Source organism: Anabrus simplex, chromosome 1, assembly GCF_040414725.1.
Source record: "Anabrus simplex isolate iqAnaSimp1 chromosome 1, ASM4041472v1, whole genome shotgun sequence".
Classification (NCBI taxonomy): domain Eukaryota; kingdom Metazoa; phylum Arthropoda; class Insecta; order Orthoptera; family Tettigoniidae; genus Anabrus; species Anabrus simplex.
In genome coordinates, this window is record NC_090265.1 from 326,522,285 (window position 1) to 326,543,915 (window position 21,631).

At 39.3% G+C, this 21,631-nt stretch overlaps 1 protein-coding gene across 1 annotated transcript in view; it reads right to left on the reverse strand.

Moving 5' to 3' along the window:
• Nucleotides 1-518: 518 nt before the first annotated feature.
• LOC136865752 (alpha-crystallin A chain) overlaps nucleotides 519-21,631 on the reverse strand; it is a 47,171-nt gene continuing 26,058 nt past the window's right edge. Inside the window, exons 2-4 of the mRNA XM_068226312.1 lie at nucleotides 11,277-11,468; nucleotides 10,968-11,189; nucleotides 519-782 (exon numbers count right to left, since the gene is read on the reverse strand). Of these exons, the coding sequence (XP_068082413.1) occupies nucleotides 663-782; nucleotides 10,968-11,189; nucleotides 11,277-11,468 (534 nt within the window). The 3' untranslated portion in view covers nucleotides 519-662. The remainder of the gene's footprint in view (nucleotides 783-10,967; nucleotides 11,190-11,276; nucleotides 11,469-21,631) is intronic.

Below are 21,631 nucleotides of genomic sequence, written 5' to 3' on the forward strand. Positions count from 1 at the left end.
CACGCCTCTAGTATCCAAGTAGGTGTACATTCTATCTACAGGGTTATTCTATCTGCAGGGTTATTCAACTAAGATGAACAGTTTAAGATACCGTACTGACATTCTGTTTTCACTTTTACTAATGGTGTTAAGGGATTCATAGTTGAACATACAGTACTTTTCCAGGCTTTTGACAAAATTTATCGACACACGTTTCCATGTGAGAAAGTTATTTCAAGCTTACACTCATAGTTACGAGAATGCAGCACAGAAGAATCGGTCTCAAGATTCTCGTGAGAGTCTCGAGATTCGCAACGTCATTCTCGAGTGAGAGCGTTGACCAGCACTATTCACTTCAGTTTTACAGTGGTCACAATATCAAAGGTCTCGCAATCAACAACATGTTAAAAAAGTACGCCTGCCCTTCAAGAAGTTCTACCATAACTAGTATTGCAGCCTGCTATGCTCACATGGAGAGTTTGTAAGAATAGACCCTGAGAGGAAAAGGAAGGGAAGTGCTAGAAAATTGACAAGCCATATTATTTGAAATCAGTATTGTTTAATTAAGCAGTCAAAAGAAAAATACAGACCTGTTTCACAATATCAATGAATACAGCCATGCAAGTTTACATCAGTCTTCAATCTCATTTTGAAATTTCTGAACCATGAATAAAATTTTCTGTTTAAGATACGTTTTCCTGAGAGGTCTGTGCAATCTTTTCTGGCATCAGTACCTGTTTTACAGCAGGAGCATTTGTATGGGTGATAGGAACAACCCTCTCACCGTGCGGTGTTAGCAGAGCCTGGAAAAGAGAGAAAAAATGTAAAATCAATACTTGGTAATCTTACAAGTAATACAGTATTAAAGAAATGAAAGTCTATACCACAAACATAAGGTTGCAGCATACCTCTGACCATCATGAAATTATTGTACAATGAACTAACTTACATTCTGCAAAATAACTGCTACCTTGCTCAGGCTGATGTACAAAACTACGCACCTGACTAACCCCAGCCTTCAAATTGCTAAAATTCTATGGAAAGATTAAATACAAAAAAAGGTGCTGTTCTTTAGCTATAGAATACAGTATGGATAAACGAGCAAATGATCTGGATCTAATGTCAAAACAACTGATAACTAAAACAGCCTCTTTCTGTTTCCTAGGAGCTTTCTGAAATATTTTGTAGCTCTCTTTCTCTAAGTCTACCTTTGTTTTCTTGAATATATATATATATATATAAATGGTATGAGTAAGAACTAGAATCGCAGATAAGTCTATTTACAGACTATGTTATATGGTATAGTTACAGGATTGTGAGCAAATACAAAAAGACCTAGACATTCTTGTGAGATGGACAGCAAAGAATGGTATGATCGTAAACCAGATGAGAAGACTGGTTGTAAGTTTCACCTAGAGGAAAAGTCCACTCAGTTTCAATTATTGTAATCACATTAATGAGGTTGCAAAAAAAAAAAAAGTTTCAGATCTCCCCACTTGGATGATGATGATGATCATCATCATCGGTTTGCCCTTCCAGCGAGCCGGGTAGGGTGCCCCACTTGGATATCAGGGTATTTAGCGGCTGTGGTAAGGATGTAAAGGAGAGGGCATGTAAGTCTGTGGTAAGACCCCAATTAGAGAATGGTTCCAGTGTATGGGACCCACGCCAGGACCACTTGATATGAGAATTGAAAAAAGATCCAAAGGAAGGCCGCACTATTTGTTCCTGGTGATTTCCGACAAAAGATTAGTGTTACAGAAATGTTGCAAACTTTGGGCTGGGAACAGTTGGGAGTAAGGACGAGCTGCTGGAATAAGTGGTATGTTCTGAGCTGTCGCCGTGAAGACTGCGTGAAATGACATCAGAAGGACCAGTACCAGGCGAGTTGGCTGTGAGCTTGCACCTAGGAGATAGTGGGTTCAGACCCCACAGTCGGCAGCCCTAAAGATGGTTTTCCGTAGTTTCCCATTTTCATACCAGGCAAATGCTGGGGCTGTACCTTAATTAAGGCCACAGCCACTTCCTTCCCACTCCTAGACCTTTCCTATCCCATCGTAGCTGTAAGACTTATCTATGTCGGTGAGACGTAGGGCACATTAAAGCACACTGTAAAAAAAAAGGACCAGTAAGCTTCAGGGGAGCTTTTAAAAGTAGGAAAGATCATGAAAATAAAGTTGGAATTCAAGAGGACAATTTGGGGGAAATATTCATTTATAGGAGAAGGGGTAAGGGATTGGAATAATTTATCCAAGGGAAATGTTCAATAAATTTTTAAGTTCTTTGAAAACATTTAAGAAAAGACTAGATCAACTGATAGGGAATCGGCCACCTGGTCGACAGCCCTAAATGCAAATCGTTGATGGCTGATTAATGAAAAATGAAATGGCATATGGCTTTTAGTGCCGGGAGTGTCCGAGGACAAGTTCAGCTTGCCAGATGCAGGTCTTTTGATTTAACTGCCGTAGGCGACGAAATTAAGATGAAGACGACACATACACCCAGCCCCCGTGCCAGTGAAATTAACCAATGTTGGTTAAAATTACCGACCCTGCCAGGAATTGAACCCGGGACCCCTGTGACCAAAGGCCAGCCCGCTAACCATTTAGCCATAGAGCCGGATGACTCATTAATTAGTTACCCTGATGTAATACGTTGCCCTTGTAGAGAACCCAGACTGCAGTGCTAAAATTCCTTTTTCACCCCTCAAGAAGAGGAAGGGTACATCTTCATGGATCCTGACAGCAGGGAAGAGCAATCTTTTAGAATGCTTGTAAGGAACATAAATGGACTCTTTGGTGAACTCTTCAGAGAACGACATCTTCAAGCAACGAGATAGTGATTTTGCTAAAGACCACCCCACCATCAGAATGGTCAAGGCAAGTCCATTATTTTTCAATAACTCCACTGTATAAATCTGGAAACGTCCTTATAGTCTGGACCAAATTGTACATGTGTTGCCTTAGCCAGAATTCACTACCAACGCAATAATAAGGGAAATACTGTATATACATGAATAATCCCAGCAGATTGTTTTCAAAATCTGATACAGAAAAGTTGTTGTATGTGTAATATTTCATCAAGACTGCTACAGTGTAACCAACATACAGAAATCTGGAAGTTGGTATTTTTCCGTCTACTCTGAAACCCTGTTCATGCCACAAACAATAAGTGTATCATGTACACAATGCATCATTCGTATTGTAGCGCAGTAATCCCCAGGCATTTTATGGACTAAAAGGGAAGTTGCCACACATCGACAACAGGATATGCAAATGTATGACTGGAAAGAGAGTTTGCAAATACAGTTACAAGTGAAATGTGTCAGGTGAAAGCTATAGTGAAAGCAAGAGAGTTAAAAATTATAGGATGAATCTGCATTTAGGGCAGATTCCCTATTAGTCATTTAATTAGTTTTTTCTTAAATAATTTCAAAGCATTTGGAAATTTATTGGAAGTTTCCCTTGGTAATTTATTCCAACCAATATTTGCCCCAACTTTTTCTTCATTTTATCATCTTTCCTACTTTCCACTCAAGCTTATTTGTCAACATCATTCCGAGCCATCTCTCCACCGACAGCTCAAAAACTTTCCACTTAATTGAGCTGATTGTCTCCTTACTTCCAAGTCGTCCCAGCCCAAACTTGGGAACATTTTTGTTAATGCTATTCTTTTGTCAGAATTCACCAAGAACAAATTGATCTTTTCCTTGTTTTCTTTTTTTCTTTCAGTTCTCGTATCAAGTATCCTAGTACAAGTTCTATACTCTAGAACCATACTCTAATTGGAGTCTTACCAGCGATTTATATGCCATCTTCTTTACATCCTTATTACAACCCCTAAATACCCCCATAACCATACGAATAAATGTAACCTTTATTTACAATTCCATTTATGTGCTTACCCCAATGAAGATCTGTCCTTATATTAACACCTCAGTACTTACGGTGATCCCCATAAATTACCATCATTACAGTAATTAAAACTGAGAGGACTTCTCTCCTTTGTGAAACTTACAACCTGACTTTTCACCCTGTTCACTATCATAACATTGTCTGCTGTCCATCTCGCAACTTTGTCAAGATCTTTTTGCAGTCACTCAAAATCTGCCTTGAGGGACCCACACCTCCACCCCTCCTCTCAATCACTAGAGGATCAGATAATGCTTCTGCTACTCTAATAATCTGAGCACTATCTTCTAGAAATTTAGCCAACAATTTAGTCACTTTCTCATCTTTCATGATCTGCCCTGTCAATTGCCTTCGATAGATCAATAGCGATACAGTCCATTTGACCTCCTGAATCTAAAATATCTTCTATATCTCGTCGGAATCCTACAAGCTGAGCTTCACAGGAGTAATCTTTCCTAAACCAAAACTGCCCTCTATCAAACCAATTAGTAATTCTGCAAACATGTCTAATATAATCTGCAAGAATGCTTTCCCCAGAGCTTACATGTAATGCATCAAGCTGACTGACCTGTAATTATCTGCTCTATCATCCTTTTCTTTGTTCAATGGGGCCAGTATAGCAACTGGTAGCTTAGCCAGGATCAACCAATGGGGGGAGTTATAGTTACAAAATGATGATAGAACATAATGAAGGTGTGCGCATGGATGAGTGTCATTATAATATGAAAAATGTTGATAAACAGATTGCAGTACCAGTACACTACACAATCTTGCATTAAAATACAGAACACAAACAATATGATCAAGGTCAACAGTTTTACAGTGAATGGTGTGTTCAGATTCAAGAGATCTGTTGGTTTTACAATTATGTCCCTGTGAATGTTCAAAAGAACCAACACATTGAGCCAACTTTCGCTTGTTTAATGTCAGTTTCTGATCCATGGTGGGCGTTTCTAACCCCCAGTGACCACCCCTTTGCCTATGCCCCTCATAGCAACTCTCCCAGTCATTTAGTACAACTCCTAAGTACAAACTGTAATCAAACGTGCATCGTACTTAAGATATGGTGGTACTATATGCCAACCCGTAGCCTTTAGTATAACCACAGAAATCTTACCAATTTGAGTTACCTTTCTAGTTTTCAACTCTTACACCTTTTTGTAAATATCTGTTATCATAGGTAAATTTTAGTAGTTCATTAGTATCAGTCACCTCTTCTACCTAGACATCCAAGTATCTTTATATACTGGTGACTAAATATTTCTGTCTTCTGTAAATCCTCACATATTCGCTCCCCTTTGTTGTTTATAATTCCTAGAACCTGTTTTTTCCTTGAAGTACCTGTACATCCCCTCCCATTTTTCACAAAAACTTATATGACTGCCAATTATATTTGCCATCATTTTATCCTTAGCTGACTGTTTTGCTAAAATTTGATTTCCTGTAAAGTTCCTTCAATTTCACCTTACTTCCACTACATTTTCTAACTATTACTTTCCAACCTGCTCTTCCTCTTTAATCGCTTTATTTCTCTGTTATAATGTAATGGATATTTGTCATTCCTTACCACCTGTAAAAAAGGTGTATACCTGTTTTCACACTCGCTCAACAATAATATAGGCTGTTTATAACTTTATTTACCATTTTTCATCAATCATAATGACTTTTTAAAACCTCCCTCATATCAACCATATGGTACTGCCTAGGCCTTTCTGTCTATCGTACTTATTTCTAAATATGACAAAAACAGCTTTGTGATCACTTATTACCGTACTTGAGTTTCTCTACAGAACCCATCTGGTTTTACCAGCACCACGTTTAGATTATTCTCCCTTCTAGTTGGTTCCATCACTTTCTGATTCAGCTGTCCTTTTACCATTTGTTGGTCATGCTTTCTGTCATTCACATTACCTTCCCAATTGACAGTTGGTAAAGTGAGGTCACCTGCTACAATCACGTTCCTTTCCGTGTTGTTTCCCCATGTAGCTGATTATCTTATTTAATAATTCTGCATCAGCATTAGTGCCACCCTTTCTACGCCTGTACACCCAAAAACATCAAGTTGCCTACTACAGAGATGAATCATACCCTCAGAATTTCATGTTTGTCATCCTTGACTTTTTTGTAGCTTACAAATTCTCCTACCAGTATGAATAGTCCTTCTCCCATTCCTATCCTGTCTCTACGATAAACATTCCAGTTCTGTGAGGAAATTTCCAAAACCATTATTATGACGTCTCAGCCATAATTCAACTTCTATTACAATATCTGGTATCTTCTATGATGAAATTTTCCATCATCAGAATATATATCTGCCTCAGTGGTGCTGCTTTTCCTATTCTTAGCACTCTTCATGAAGCAGGCTTTGATTATGTTAGTGTTATTGTTTCCAACTGCAAGAGTATCCCAGATGTGTTAATTCATTTCGTGTGGCTATTTCTAGCCGAGTGCAGCCCTTCTAAGGCAGACCCTCCGTTGAGGGTGGGCAGCATCTGCCAAGTGTAGGTAACTGCGTGTTATTGTGGTGGAGGATAGTGTTATGTGTGGTGTGTGAGTTGCAGGGATGTTGGGGACAACACAAACACCCAGCCCCCAAGCCAGTGGAATTAACCAAGGAAGGTTAAAACCACTGACCCTGCCAGGAATCGAACCCGGGACCCTCTGAACCGAAGGCCCGTACGCTGACCATTCAGCCAACGAGTTGGACCCAGAGTTGTTGACTCCGTAGGTTGCTATTACTATTATTGAAGTTTGGAATAGGGTCACTGCAGTTTTGGTCGAGAGAGCTGTTGAAGATGTTTGATGCTTTATTTTGCTTTCATTGCTGCAGCTGCTTTTTCTTGCACATGTATTCTGAAAGATGTTAGTGTTATTTGGAGGGTGACCCACAGGTATTTGATTTTTGGAACAAATTCTACTGGTTTATCATGTGGTGGCATGGTGTCTTTTGGTGTTTGCCTCTCTCCTTTCCTGAAAGTTATCTGTTTTGGTTTCTTAAGATTTATTTTTCAGTCATTTGCCCCTGCCCATATCTCAAATTTGGAGCTTGTGCAACACTTCTTGAGCATCTTTTATATTATATCAGCTGACTCCATTGCCAAGTCATCCATGTACATATCAAGGCAACTGTGTTTCTGGTGATGGTTGTGATATCTGCTGTCATGATAATGAAAAGTATCAGACTCCTTGGATCTCCTTGAAAAACTCCATTTGTCTGGGTCTATGTTCTGGATGATTTAAATGCATCGTCTATTTGAATGTTGTCGACTCATTATACCCATTATTATTCTTGCAATGGGATCTTTGCTTTGAGGATGTTGGCAGAGAAAAACTGAAGAAGAGAAAAAGACCTAATTATTGTGTTTATGGACCTTAAAAAGGCATATGATAATGTTCCTAGATCAACTATTTGGAAAAGAAACCTTGGTGTACCGGAGTACCTTATTAGGAAGATCCAAATGCAATATACTAACTGCAAAAGCTGTGTCAGTATTGGAGATGGTCACTCTGAATGGTTCAATACAACCAAAGGAGCACAACAGGGAAATGCCTTTATCACCTCTTCTATTCATAGCAGTTATGGATACCATTTTAAAGGAACTAAAAGGAAAAGGTAATAAAGATCTTCAAGCTCTGGTGTTTGCAAATGATATGGCAATATGGAATGAAACAAGAGGAGGGAGTGCAAAATAATCTGAATGCATGGTGTAAGAAGTTTGATGATTATGGAATGAAATTGAACCCATCAAAAACAGTAGCATTGAAAATCAGCAGACATAATACAGAATGCAACATAAAAATACAGGACCACCAAGTTGAAGTAGGACACCAATTCAGTTATTTAGGAAATGTAATGGCTAGCAATAATAGAGCTGAGATAGAATTAACAAACAGAGTAACCAAAGGCTCTAACTTTCACAGTATCGTTAGACACTGATGAGAAGGTCCCACAAAGAACAAAAATGACCCTGTACAAGTCATATTTCATTCCCATCCTGACATATTCTCTGGAAACCTGCACAATAACATCAAAGGATTGTAGTAGGATTCAAGCCTGTGAAATGAAATTTCTTAGAACTGCCCTCCAAAAGACACGACTTGATCACGTGAAAAATGATGAGATCCAATCTAACCTAGGTCTAAATGAATCGATGGAGGAAACACTTAACTCATCTATACTTAAATGGTTTGGGTATGTTAAACAAATGAATAGCACAAGGTTACCATATGCTTATTTGGAAAAGAGAATAACAGGTAGAAGACCAAGAAGAAGATGGATGGACCAACTGAAGGAAGCCGTGGAGAGAAGAGGATGGAATTGGGAATCTGTCACGAAAAACAAAATTTTTCTGAGTAGGCAACTTTGGAAGATACTCATTTTCAAACACCCTACCTGGCTCGCTGGAAGGGCAAACCGATGATGATGATGATGACTTCTGATTAACTGACAAGAATTTGTGGATAAGATTTTCTCTATCCAAGAGGTCAAAAGCTTTCCTATAGTCTATGATCACCATTTTTTCCCCTTGCATATCGTAAGGTACAGTAACTTGTGCCAGTTTTGTCAGGTAAGTAACTGCGTGATTGGTGCTTCTTCCCTTCCTGAAGCCGAACTGGTTTTCTGGGATTAGTATGGTTATCATTGCTGCAAGGAATATTAAAAATGAAATGCTGATCAGGAACCTCCATCACAAAGGATATTTTATGGTGTACTAGATTTAATTAGACGTAAATAAGCAGTCATGTAATCTCTGTCACTTTCAGTGGTTTCCTGTCCGGTTCCATGGTTAAATGGTTAGCGTGCTGGCCTTTGGTCCAGGGGGTTCCAGGTTCGATTCCTGGCTGAGTCGGGGATTTTAACCTTCATTGGTTAATTCCGAGGGCTCAAAGGCATGGTGTATGTGGAGTCTTCATCATTAGAATTCGACAGAGAGGGCCCCATCTTCATAGACACGCAGGTCGCCTATATGGCGTCAACTCAAAAGACATTTTTTATTTTTTAGTTATTTGCTTTCTGTCACACCGACACAGATAGGTCTTATGGCGACGATGGAATAGGGGTGGTCTAGGAGTGGGGAGGAAGCAGCCGTGGTCTCAATTAAGGTACAGCCCCAGCATTTGCCTGGTGTGAAAATGGGAAACCACGGAATACCATCTTCAGGGCTGCTGACAGTGGGGTTCGAACCCACTATCTCCCGGATGCAAGTTCACAGCTGTGCGGCCCTAACCGCACAGCCAACTCGCCCAGTACTCAAAAGACCTGCACCAGGCCTCTTCGGAGGCCACAAACCAAAACAAAACAGTGGTTTCCTGTGGGCCAGTGTTTAGCTTGTCAGTACCGTAATCAGCAGACAACCGGGGTCTTCGCCAGGTCCTAATCTATAGCTTGGCAACTCCATATGAAACCCCTCAAATAATGCAAACTTCGGTTATCTTCCTCCTACCCTCTTGTCCTTGGTCATGCAGGACTAATAGCCTAATTTATACAGGGGAGTGTCCCTGTCAGAAGCCAATAGTAGTGAAGATAGGCAAATTTTGCCAAATAGTGAAATAGTGACTACAGGTCAGTGCTGTAGGAGGGATGTTGCCATTAAGCCAGTATTGAAGTGCACTAGCTACATGCTGTTTCTCTCACTGTGCACGACTTGACGACACCAAGTTAGGTACTGGCGTTCACCTGGCCAAATAGCCGGTGCTGCCAGTTGTCGTAGACCAAGTGCCGCATTGTATTGAGTTTGGGCTGTTAAGCTTCGTTATACAGTAAGAGCATGTTCACAGTCTTCTCATACTTGCCCTGCTCTCTCTGACACACCAGCTGATGGAACTAGCACTTGCATAGGTTGGCTTCCAGGGTCTTGCTTGTCATGCTCTAACCACAATTTCTCTTAGAGGCCTTGGTTTTGTGCCTGTGTATTTTTCATTAGGCAGGAGGAAAAAAGAAATCATTCACCAGAAAGCAGAAAAAGGATAAGACGACAAGGCAGAAGTCACTTTACATATAATAAATGTATCATTTTATAAAGTGTACAAAAAAAAAAACATGTATATATTTGGGATTGCTTGTGCGAAAAGGGGGTCTTTGTTTCAAGAGCTGCATAACAGTATGGTAAAGAGAACTATATGAGCATGCTATAAGGAGGTCAAACGCATAATTTCTCCCGACTTGCTAGTGCCAGAAAGAATCCTCATCTCTGGTGTACTGGCGAATGCCAGACAGAGTATCATATGTCATTAGTTTCATGTCCATATTGATAGTCTGAAAGTTCGCAATTATAGGGTTGGGAGTCTCCACCTAATCAATACTTGTAATAATTACAGGTGTATGTATTAAAATTACATTACGTTCGCAGGACTAGTTTTGATCCCGCTGGGGATCATCTTCAGCTGCTGAACATATCATTAACATCAACTGTCAAAATAGCAGATACATCGATTTAAAACATTACTTTATCTAAGATTTATATGCAGTTCTAAATCATAACTTTTACTATTTTACTATTAGGTCATGGTGATTTTTTCAGAATCCCCTTGATGTTCTTTTAAATTAAATTAATGCCTTTTGCTAAATTATTTACCTTTCTTTAACTGTTAATTTGTTGCAATTTAAAATACCCCATAAGTGTTACTAGTTTAAGTTTCTGGCAGGATTTTCCAGCACCATCCACATCCTGTAGTATATCTGTTTGTATTACCTTTAGTTGTCCTTGCATTTGTTTATATTTTCCTTGTTCTTTTTATTTACAGTATTTTTTTTTCTATAATGCCCCCCACACACCACAATGAAGACAAACAAAAGGATAACCAGCATTAGTTGAGAAAACAGACAAATTAGTCTTAAGAGGTTATAGATGAATTTAAAAAAATAATATTCAGATGTTGAGCAGTGTAGAAAGCATTTCTTTCTCTGTATGGTCCCCTGATGATTTATGAACATTACATATCAGATATAAAGAATGAAAACTTCTCCAGTATACAGCCAAACAGCTCACTTCAATCTTTCAAAATAGTGCTATGATCAGATATACCATTAAAGATTTAATACTTCCAACAACTGCCCTATGTTATATTTAAATTTACCTTTTTTGGTGCTTCGATCAACAAAATTCCATCAGATGACAACTTTGAAGTAACTGCATCAGGATCAACATCATCTGGAAGCGAGTAACGTCGCTGAAATTGACGAGAAATGTATCCATGCTCATCAGGTCTCTCCTCATGCTTGGCTTCAACCACAACAGAGTTCCCAACAGTCTTTACAGTTACTTCTTCAGGTTTGAACTGATGCACGTCTAAGTTTACCTAAAACAGTGAATATAATTCATTTAGGTGTTGTTCAAGGGGATAATTATTAAAAAGAATAGGAAAACCATTGTTCAAGGAAGTTACCTTAAATCCATCTTTGTTGTAGTGGACGTTAGAAACTCCACTATGACGAGCTGAACGATGACGCCAGGGTCTGTAATACATTAGACTGTGGGGTTGTAGCAAATCATGATTTAATAATCCCAAACCAAAGTTTTGGTCAAAGATGGATGGAGGCCTGTATATTTCATCCAACACATGAGGAATGAGAGACATCTGGAAGACAAGGAATAATAATATATTTTGAAAAATAAGTTTGAATTAATACATGTAGTAACTCTCAAGATATTATTACTGCACATGCCATTGAAGACAAACTGTTTCACAAAAACTTAGTCTGCAGAATGTTTTGCAGGAAGGAATTCAGAATTGCAAATACACTATCTCATGCCTAGCATTTAAGATTTGCCCTCTCCCCATATGGTTTGAATCTATAGAAGTAGTGGTACTTGTGAATAAATCAGGATTTAGCATTGTACGGAAGTCTCTCCTGGAATGTCCAACAATTATTGCCAAGGCCCACAGTAGAACTTTAGCTTTCTAATCCTTCTATGATGATGACAAGTTTTATAAAGCACAAACTAATGCATTTTTCAAGCCATTGTATGTTAATGAAAGCAAAATCTTCCATAATCAAATGAAAATAGGTTTTGTAGCCAACAAGAAGGGTGTTACCGATTGGAGAAGTTTGATGTCGATGTAGTATTGTTATGCTTCAACATCCCAAGTCTGCTAATGTGGCATCCAGTCATGAAAGTAAAGAAGAGGTGCAAAAGAAGATTTCTCTGAAGTTAAATTACCGGTACAACATACATGAAACGTCATCATAGGATATAAAAAATGAAATGGCGTACGGCTTTTAGTGCTGGGAGTGTCCAAGGACAAGTTTGGCTCACCAAGTGCAGGTCTTTTGATTTGACCCCCGTAGGCGATCTGCGCGTCGTGATGAGGATGAAATGATGATGAAGAGGACACATACACCCAGCCCCCATGCCAGCGAAATTAACCAATGATGGTTAAAATTCCGAACCCTGCCACGAATCGAACCTGGGACCCCTGTGACCAAAGGCCAGCATGCTAACCATTTAGCCATGGAGCTGGACATAGGATATAAACTCCATGGTTTTGATCCGTATTGAATTGTGATCACAATAATAATTAAACTTATGTCATAATGGTCCACCTTTTCAATACTATACTTTGCAATGTTTACATTACATTTCTAATCTAGGAACTAGTTTCGGCCTTGGCTGGCCATCATCAGCCTTAATGCAAAACTGTACAAACACATCCAATTACTAAAACAAATGTACAAACACACACAAATGACATTAAAAAGTGTTAAAAAGATCTGGGATGAACTATGTGCACAACATGTAAAATATGATGAAATTAAAATCTTAGATGTGTTGCATCATGTTAAAATGTTTCATTAGTGCTTGTTAAAATATTCTGAAAATGCTGAAAAGCTCCTCTGTTGGACATTTTCAATGGCTGAATCAAGGATGGCACACGAAGATATGGTTAAATAACTGGCACGTTCTTTATTTGTAGCTGGTAGACATTCGCAATTCAATGCAGTGTCCTTGAAGTTAACCTTTCGTTGCAACATGCTTTTCAGCATTTTCAGAATATTTTAACAACAAGCACTAATGAAACATTTTAACATGATGCAACACATCTAAGATTTTAATTTACCGGGCGAGTTGGCCGTGCGCGTAGAGGCGCGCGGCTGTGAGCTTGCATCCGGGAGATAGTAGGTTCGAATCCCACTATCGGCAGCCCTGAAAATGGTTTTCCGTGGTTTCCCATTTTCACACCAGGCAAATGCTGGGGATGTACCTTAATTAAGGCCACGGCCGCTTCCTTCAAACTCCTAGGCCTTTCCTATCCCATCGTCGCCATAAGACCTATCTGTGTCGGTGCGACGTAAAGCCCCTAGCAAAAAAAAAAAAAAAAATTTTAATTTTGTCATGTTTTACATGTTGTGTACATAGTTCATCCCAGATGTTTTTAACACTTTTTAATGTCATTTGTGTGTGTCTGTACATTTGTTTTAGTAATTGGAAGTATTTGTCAGTTTTACATTAAGGCTGATAATGGCCAGCCAAGGCCGAAACTAGTTCCTAGATTAGAAATGTAATGTAAACATTGTATAATGTAGTATTGAAAAGGTGGACCATTACGACATAAGTTTAATTATTAGGCCTATTGTTATTCGTGAAACGTGTATAACTGCGGCTTATATTCCCTTTGATTCCTTAATTACACAAGATGTACTAAGTCAGAACTTTGCTGTCAGGCTAAACCCCTGCTCGCACTAAGGTTCTCTCCCATTCAATCTCTATTCTCCTCCTTTGTTGTGTTTTTTAACAACAGTATGATACACAATTCACAATGCTAGAAGTAAGACCAACAGGCAAATTAAAACTATGCTGAAGATGATTACTCATTGTATTGCATGAATGTTTGTTTACTACAATGGAACATCAGTGTCCGAGTATGCCAGCTGATATTAGCGGTGATGCCACGGCCAACTCATACAGTGATTGCAAAACCTTGCCTTTTCCATTCATGGAGGATTACGTAGCAGAGGAATAATGTAGATAAGGTGAGCTTGCAATCTCTATATGTATGTTGTATATGTCAGTAGAGATATGTTTGCAGGGAGATTGAAATTTATTAGCCAAAAATTATGATTAAATTTGGCTCTCAATTATGGTGCACAGTATATATTAAATAATGGATTACCGGCAGTAGATTTACAATCCTTTCTTCAATGCTGAAACATTTTAATATGAAACACTGTATAATTTAGATGCCATTGAATTCGAGAATAAAGGAGTAAAGGCAATCAAAATCTTCCCCTCCCCGGCCCCCAGTTGAGATTATTGCTGGACACACAACTCTGAACAAATTAATACAAAAAAAAAAAAAAAGTGTAGTAAATTTATGTGTCCTTGAGAACAAGTACAACACAGGAAGAAACACATTATCATAAATTCATCTACACTTTCAAATAAAAAGATGCACTTGTATGCTTTCAAAATGAGTAAACAAAAATTGTCCTAAATGCTGTTCATCACTTCTGAACACAACAGAACCTGAAAAGTTTAAGTGTGTATTGAATACATGTGTATTAAAGAGCAATATTTTATTGCCAAAGATCATGGCAAGGGATGGAATATACATAATGTGCTTTGTCCCAGTCTCCTGAAAAACATTCTTGGAACACAGAAATGAGCTGGTGTTTTAAATTTATTGTATGCATGTTGAGAATTCCACTCAAAAGCAGACTTGATCCTTAACAGCTCCACCATAAGCAGTCCTAGATAGCCTAGGCATTACTGAAGAGGCATACAAGGGAAATTAAAAGTGAAGTAGTTTCCTCATCAAACCAGACGTTTCTTGTATGAGTAACATTTGCACATCATTCATAACAGGGGCTGTCATCCATACAAGACGACATAGTAAACACTAGGTCTCACTAACAAACACAGAGCTTAATGAGAGTAACACCACCTTGTTTATTTTCTTACTCAGGACAACTTTACAATTGTGGCTGAATGTAGTGCATGTGTAGTGTGTGTATTCAGCTCTATGAACATTTATTGTAATGATGAAACATCAGGGCTTCACTTAATTCAGATTGTGAAAACACATTTTAATCTACCTTATGGACGTCTGTAACAGTCTAAAAGTAAAGCAACCAAATGTTTACACCGTTTTTAATTGGTAGTTCTTTATTTAAAAAGGTTCGTGGTGCGGATTACTGTAGTCACATTCTAGTTCGTGAACTATGCCCACAGCTGAGTGGCCTAGTATGTGGTCCTGAAAGTCACGATGCCAGTTGCTACGGAATGGAAGTAGGCCTCTCTGACATATTCAGTCATTGTGCTCAAGAAAGATCCTCACTGGGACTATGTGTAAGTAGATTAACATCTGTTTCACAGAATTTACTGAGCTCAGGACATTTAAACCAAGCCTCGGATCTATGGGAGTAACGAGGTCTTGCTTCAATTTGATAGGCAAGGGACTCCTTGGAAACAACTTAGCAAACGAAATGGAATACAATGGGGAGCTATCAATATTAATGGGGCTTGCAGAAGACAAAGACAGGAAGGCGAGGTCCCTATTACCAGTGTAATAAAGAAGTGTAGACTCCAGTCATAAGGGCACATTATGAGAATAAAGAGCGAGATACCTGCCAGAAAATACTTTGATTTTACTGTCCAAGGAGAAAGATCAAGGAAAGGCTGGACTGACACAGTGAAATTAAATGTGGAGGAGAGAGATCTCAAATGGGAAGATGGCCTGGAACAGAAAATAGCTGGCCATACACAGAAAGATTTTTTGGCAGGCCTCGCCTTTGGGGCCAGATCCGACAGGTCACCTGCCAGGCATGACCTTCAGAGACCTGGCCTGCTACTCGCCATCAACTGTGACACCAAGCCTGTCATGTTGTGCAACATAATCTGTCAAAAGTCCAGACCCCCGGTTAATGGAATGATCCCTTTGTTCTCGGCAGGCCAAGCCTCATCCGCTGGCCTTTCAAACTAGTTTGAGATCCTTGCCGGTCGGGAACATCAAAGCAGACAGTGTCCAGAGGAAAAGAAAATTTGCTGATGCGGCTGTTGGAATGTACACTTCGCTATATGTTAAATCATGCAAATAAAAAAATTGATCGAAGTGGATGAAATCATGGATAAGAGAGCGAGACAGCTTTAGTCACACGAGTCTGGTACAACACCTGAGAGAAAATGAACCAGATGATTACAAGAATTATTTGCGAATGGACCACAACGATTATGATATGCTGTTAGGTAAGCATGTATGGATTTTTCTTGTTATTACTTAAATGTTTGATCTGTCTCTCTCTTTTTTTTTTGGTAGTCGCTTTACGTCACACCGACACAGATAGGTCTTATGGTGACAACGGGAAAGGAAAGGCCTAGGAATTGGAAGGAAGCGGCCGTGGCCTTAATTAAGGTACAGCCCCAGCATTTGCCTGGTGTGAAAATGGGAAACCATGGAAAACCATCTTCAGGGCTGCCGACAGTGGGATTCAAACCCACTGTCTCCCAGATGCAAGCTCACAGCCAACTCGCCCGGTGTCTCAGTCTCATCCTTGGCTTTGACAATATGAAAGTGACTGAGATATGAGTAATACCATTCCTTATGCAGCCAGTCCCTGTTATGAATGGTATGAAAATATCACTCATAGGGTCAGCTGGTCCGTGCATTTCAATGGGCTTGGCAGACTGATATGCGAGCAACTTCTGGCTCGGTGAGGAAAGCAACGGGAAACTACCTCACTCCTCAGTTCCCTAGTACGCTTCTTCAGTGATGCCTAGGCCATCCATGACAGCTGTTGGCATAACAGTGGAGGATCGAACCAGCCTTCGGGCTGAATACCAAACATACACAACACATACATAATGACTTGTTTTGCATAGCTATTACTGGTGAACAGTCTAGTTGAAAGTGTGTTTACTGTGAATATTGTAGCTTCTAAGCTGAAGAAGGGGGAAAGGAGGATACTGAAGAATGCTTGATTATGACACTGTGACACCTCATGTTATAATTGTCAGAGACACGGCCGCTCTTTGTAGTACATTTCAATGCATTTCTTTAGCAATGCCTTTGTCCACTCCCTGCTTTCCTTACAAGAGGCTTGATCTTTGAGGCGAGGTCTTTCCGTTGAGGCTCTGACAACAGGTCTCGCCTGTAGCAGATAATGCCTCAAACTGATCTCGCTCACTAACGAGCAGTCCTAGCCTGTCTGAACGCGTCACAAAAGGCCTCGTCTGTCACAATTCCTTTCCGTGTATGGCCAGCTAATGTATGCAGACAGGAAGAGATAGCGAGCACTTTTACACCACAACCGAAAAACTGGAGTTGAAAAATGATGATGATGATGATGATGATGATGATGATGACGACAGAAAGAAAGGAAGTAGAACTGGTTGCATCAGCAAAGAGGATGCATCTGGATGTGTTAGGAGTTAATGATATTCAGGTAAGGGGAGATAACTAGAAAGAGAGAGGAGATTATAAAAGTAATCTGAACAGGTGTTAAAACAAAAAGGGCAGAGTGTGGGGTAGGACTGCAAATGAATAAGGATATATATTCTCCAGGATGAGGAATTCAGACAGAAGTACATGGATATGATTAGTGGAAAGTTCCAAATGGTAGACAGTAAACAGGTTCAGGATATACAAGGAGAATAGGTGGCATACAGGAATGCTGTAGGAGAAACAGCAAGGGAATGCCTAGGAAAAATTATGTGTAAAGATGGGAAAAAAGCAAACATTTGGTAAAGTGATGAAGCAAGAATACCTTATAGCACACAACACAGTTTCTACTAGCCATGTAAATGAGTGAATAATATGGGCAGACTTAGCTCTTTCAGAAATCAGGATGAGAATTGTCTGTGTACTCATCATGTGAGGGTGTTTACAAGTTTTATGAAGCAATGAGCGACATCTTAGTTGGGGTCAACAGCAAGGATAGCATAATGCTAATAGGCGATTTTAATACGAGAGTTGAAAACAGAACTGAAGGATACAAAGAGTTGATGGGTAATTGATATGAAAACTAATAGCAATGGGAAGCATTTACTGGACTTATGTGCTAGTATGGGATTAGAAGTTACGAATACATTCCTTTGACCTTAGTTACAAATACATTCTGCAAGCATAATGCTATTCAGTGCTACACATGGGAGGGTAGGGGCACCAGAACCATAACAGACTATGTCATAACCCCTTTGAATTCAGGAAATCTGTTACAAATGTGACGGTATTCCAGAGATTTTTTGATGATAAAAGACCACTATCTGATCTGCAATGAACTAAATATCTCTAGACCTAGGATAAAGAAAGTGAAATCTGTCTGCTGACGAATAAGGGTGGAAGTTCTCCAGGATGAGGAATTCGGACAAAAGTACACGGATATGATTAGTAGAAAGTTCCAAACGGTAGACTGTAAACAGATTCAGGATATAGAAAGAGAATAGGTGGCATACAGAGATGCTGTAGTAGAAACAGCAAGGGAATGCCTAGGAACAACTGTGTGTAAATTGGGGAAAAAGTAAACATTTTGGTGAAATGATGTTGCAAGAATACCTTATAAACATAAAAAGGGCAGATCAGAAATGGTTCAAACAAGGACTGATGCAGATATAGGCAAGAGAAACAGAGCAAAACAAATAATTATTAATCCATGAAGTTGTGGGAAGATTTTGGTAATAACCTGGAAAGGTTAGTCAAGTGGGAGGGAAACTTTTCTGGTCAATAGTAAATAATCTTAAAATGGGAAATGAATAGTGGTTTGGATTAATCAGATGAACTCATAATAGATTTAAGGGAATCACTTGATAGGTTGAAGGAATATTTTGAAGAACTTCTCAACGTGAAAGGAATGTTGGTAAGGTACCTTTTGATGGGTCAAAAGGAGTAATTAACACATATCTATAAGCAAGGATTTGGTGTAGGAATGTGGCGACCCCATCACCCAGTGGGCAACCACTGCAATCAGCCTCCCGAGTATTGGCGGGTAAACTATAGACTCAACTGACATGAGGAAATGCGTGTCAGGCACTGACTATCTAGTGCATAACAAAAGTATCAATGCGAAGATCCATGGTAGGCCTAGCAAGCCAGTGGTAGCATCTTTGAATTGCTTTCAATAATCAAACAAGCCTCAGATGGAGATAAAAAATTATACCGAAACTGACAAAGCCTTCGAGCAGATCTGGCAGGTATGACGGCCAACATGGCTCCGATGAAAGACAGAAATGTCCGAAGAACAATGTAAGAATTGGAACTGAATATTTTGACCCAGACTGGAAAAACTGAAGAATTTATCGATATGATGAAGAGGAAAAATCTATCCATATTGGGAATGAGTGAAACAAAATGGAGAAAGGCAGGTAGCAAGATTCTCAGAGATGACTACAAATTAGTATGGAGTGGACGCGAGGAAGAGGCCAGAAATGGTGTCGCTTTCCTGATAACAAAAGACATGGACGCCATTACTGAAGTATCCTATAAGAATGATAGGATCATTAAATTATCTATGCAGCTGGAGTCCACAAATTACACGGTAGTGCAGGTATATGCACCACAGGTTGGATGTACTGCTCAAGAGAAGGAACAATTCTATCAAGATCTAGAAGATATAATTGATTAAGAAAATGTCATCATCATTGGGGACTTAAATGCACAAGTTGGGACAGACAGACTTGGTTATGAGGAAATCATTGGACCACATGGGTTTGGGAACAGAAATGCAGAAGGCGAACAACTGCTTGATTTGTGCAGAAGAAATGGATAGATCATCAAAAATACCTTCTTCCAAAAACAAGACAGCCACAAGATAACAAGATATAGCTGGGATGGAAAACATAATCAATCAATCAATACTGATTGATTATGTAACTGATGTCAAAGTTATCCCCAGTGAGAGTATGGACAGTGATCATAGATTATTGATTGCAGACCTAAATCATGTGGCTAACACAACCCCGAAGCAAAGAAAAAGAAAACTTAAAGTGAAGCCTTGGCAATTAGAAGAAGCCAAGCTGAAGGAAGAATATAAAATAAGGATACGAAGAAGCCAAGCTGAAGGAAGAATATAAAATAAGGATACAGAGACACTTACCAAAAGGGGAAATGAATACAGTAGAAGAAGAATGGAAAATTTTTAAGGATACTTTGGTGGGTGAAGCTAAAGACCTGTGTGGAGTAACAGGATCGACCATGAAAGAAAAAGAGACACCTTGGTGGAATGACAGAGTCAGATTGGCTGTAAAAGAGAGAAATTGGGCATAAAAGATGCTAGACAAAGAAAAGCAAAGAGATGCACAAGATCCAGGTGGCCAAGAAATAACTAAACTACTGGAACTCTACAGGGCAAAAAAGCTTATGGCTAAGAGAATAGTAAGAGAAGAGAAAGAGAAAAAAAATGGAATGAGTTTGTGGAAAAGTTGGAAGAGGACAGCAGAGGAAACAAGAAACTTCTTCACAGAGTAATTAAAAACAAGCGAAATAACCTAGAAGACATCAAGGTAATAGAGCAGGACAGTGGATCTGTCGTACGAGAGGAAGATGGAATCAGGAGAGAATTCAAGACCTTCTTTGACAAGCTCCTGAATGGAGAGGCATCAAATGTAATTCAAAACAGAGAAGAATCTGGAAAAAGTGAAGAGCCCAGTAAAAATATGGAGCCACCAATCACATGGCTGGAGATAGAGAAGAGCCTTAAAAGTGTGAAGAAAGGGAAAGCTGCAGGAATAGATAAGTTAAGTGTGGACATGTTAAGAGCAGGAGGAACCCCAGCAATCTAATGGCTATATAGACTCCTAAATGTAGTATGGCAAAAAAATACCATCCCAGAATACTGGAAGAAAGGTATAATTGTACCTATATTCAAGAAAGGCAGCAGATAGAACTGTACCAACTACGGTGGCATCACTTTACTCTCTCATGGACTAAAAATTCTGGAAAAAATTATAGAGAATAGACTGCGAGAAATTGTAGAACCACTTTTAGAAGAGGAACAATATGGCTTTGGCCTGGAAGATCAACAACAGATCTTATATTTGCTGTCAGGATGCAGATGGAAAAACATTGGGAAAAAGAGAAGCCTTTATATCTACTGTTCCTTGACATCGAAAAGGCCTATGATAGCATACCAAGGGAGCTTATTTGGGAGTGCCTGAGAAAGCTCGAAGTTCGAGACAGTCTAATTTCAAAAGTTAAGGTACTTGATGAGAAAACCAGAAGCTGTGTACAAGTCAGCTCTGGACTGTCAGACTGGTTTGAGACAAAAAGGGAGTACAACAAGGTAGTGCTTTGTCGCCCCTATTATTTATCATTGTAATGGATACCATATTAAAGGTGCTAAAAGAAAAAACAAGACTTAAAAGCTTTTGCATTTGCTGATGATGCAGTAATTTGGGGTAACTCAGAGAAAGATGTAGAAGAGAGACTGCAGGGGTGAAGTCAGGAGTTTGAGAGATATGGATTAAACATCAATAAGGCTAAAATGGTGGTGTTGAAGGTACAGAAGGGTGACAATCAGCCAGAAATCATGCTAAATGGCACTAAGCTGGACAGTGTCACAGAATTTAAGTACCTGGGTAGTATAATGTCCAAGGATAACTTAGCTAAATATGAAGTAAATAGTCAAATCAGCAAAGCAATACATTTTTACCTCCAAGTAAGGCATCTACTATGAGATAAACAAGTGCCACTCAAAACCAAGATGACACTATAAATCATACCACACCCCTATCCTCACATAAGCCTGGAAACCACTACATTAACAAGAAAGGACAACTTGAAACTCCAAGCAGCAGAAATGAAGTTCCTAC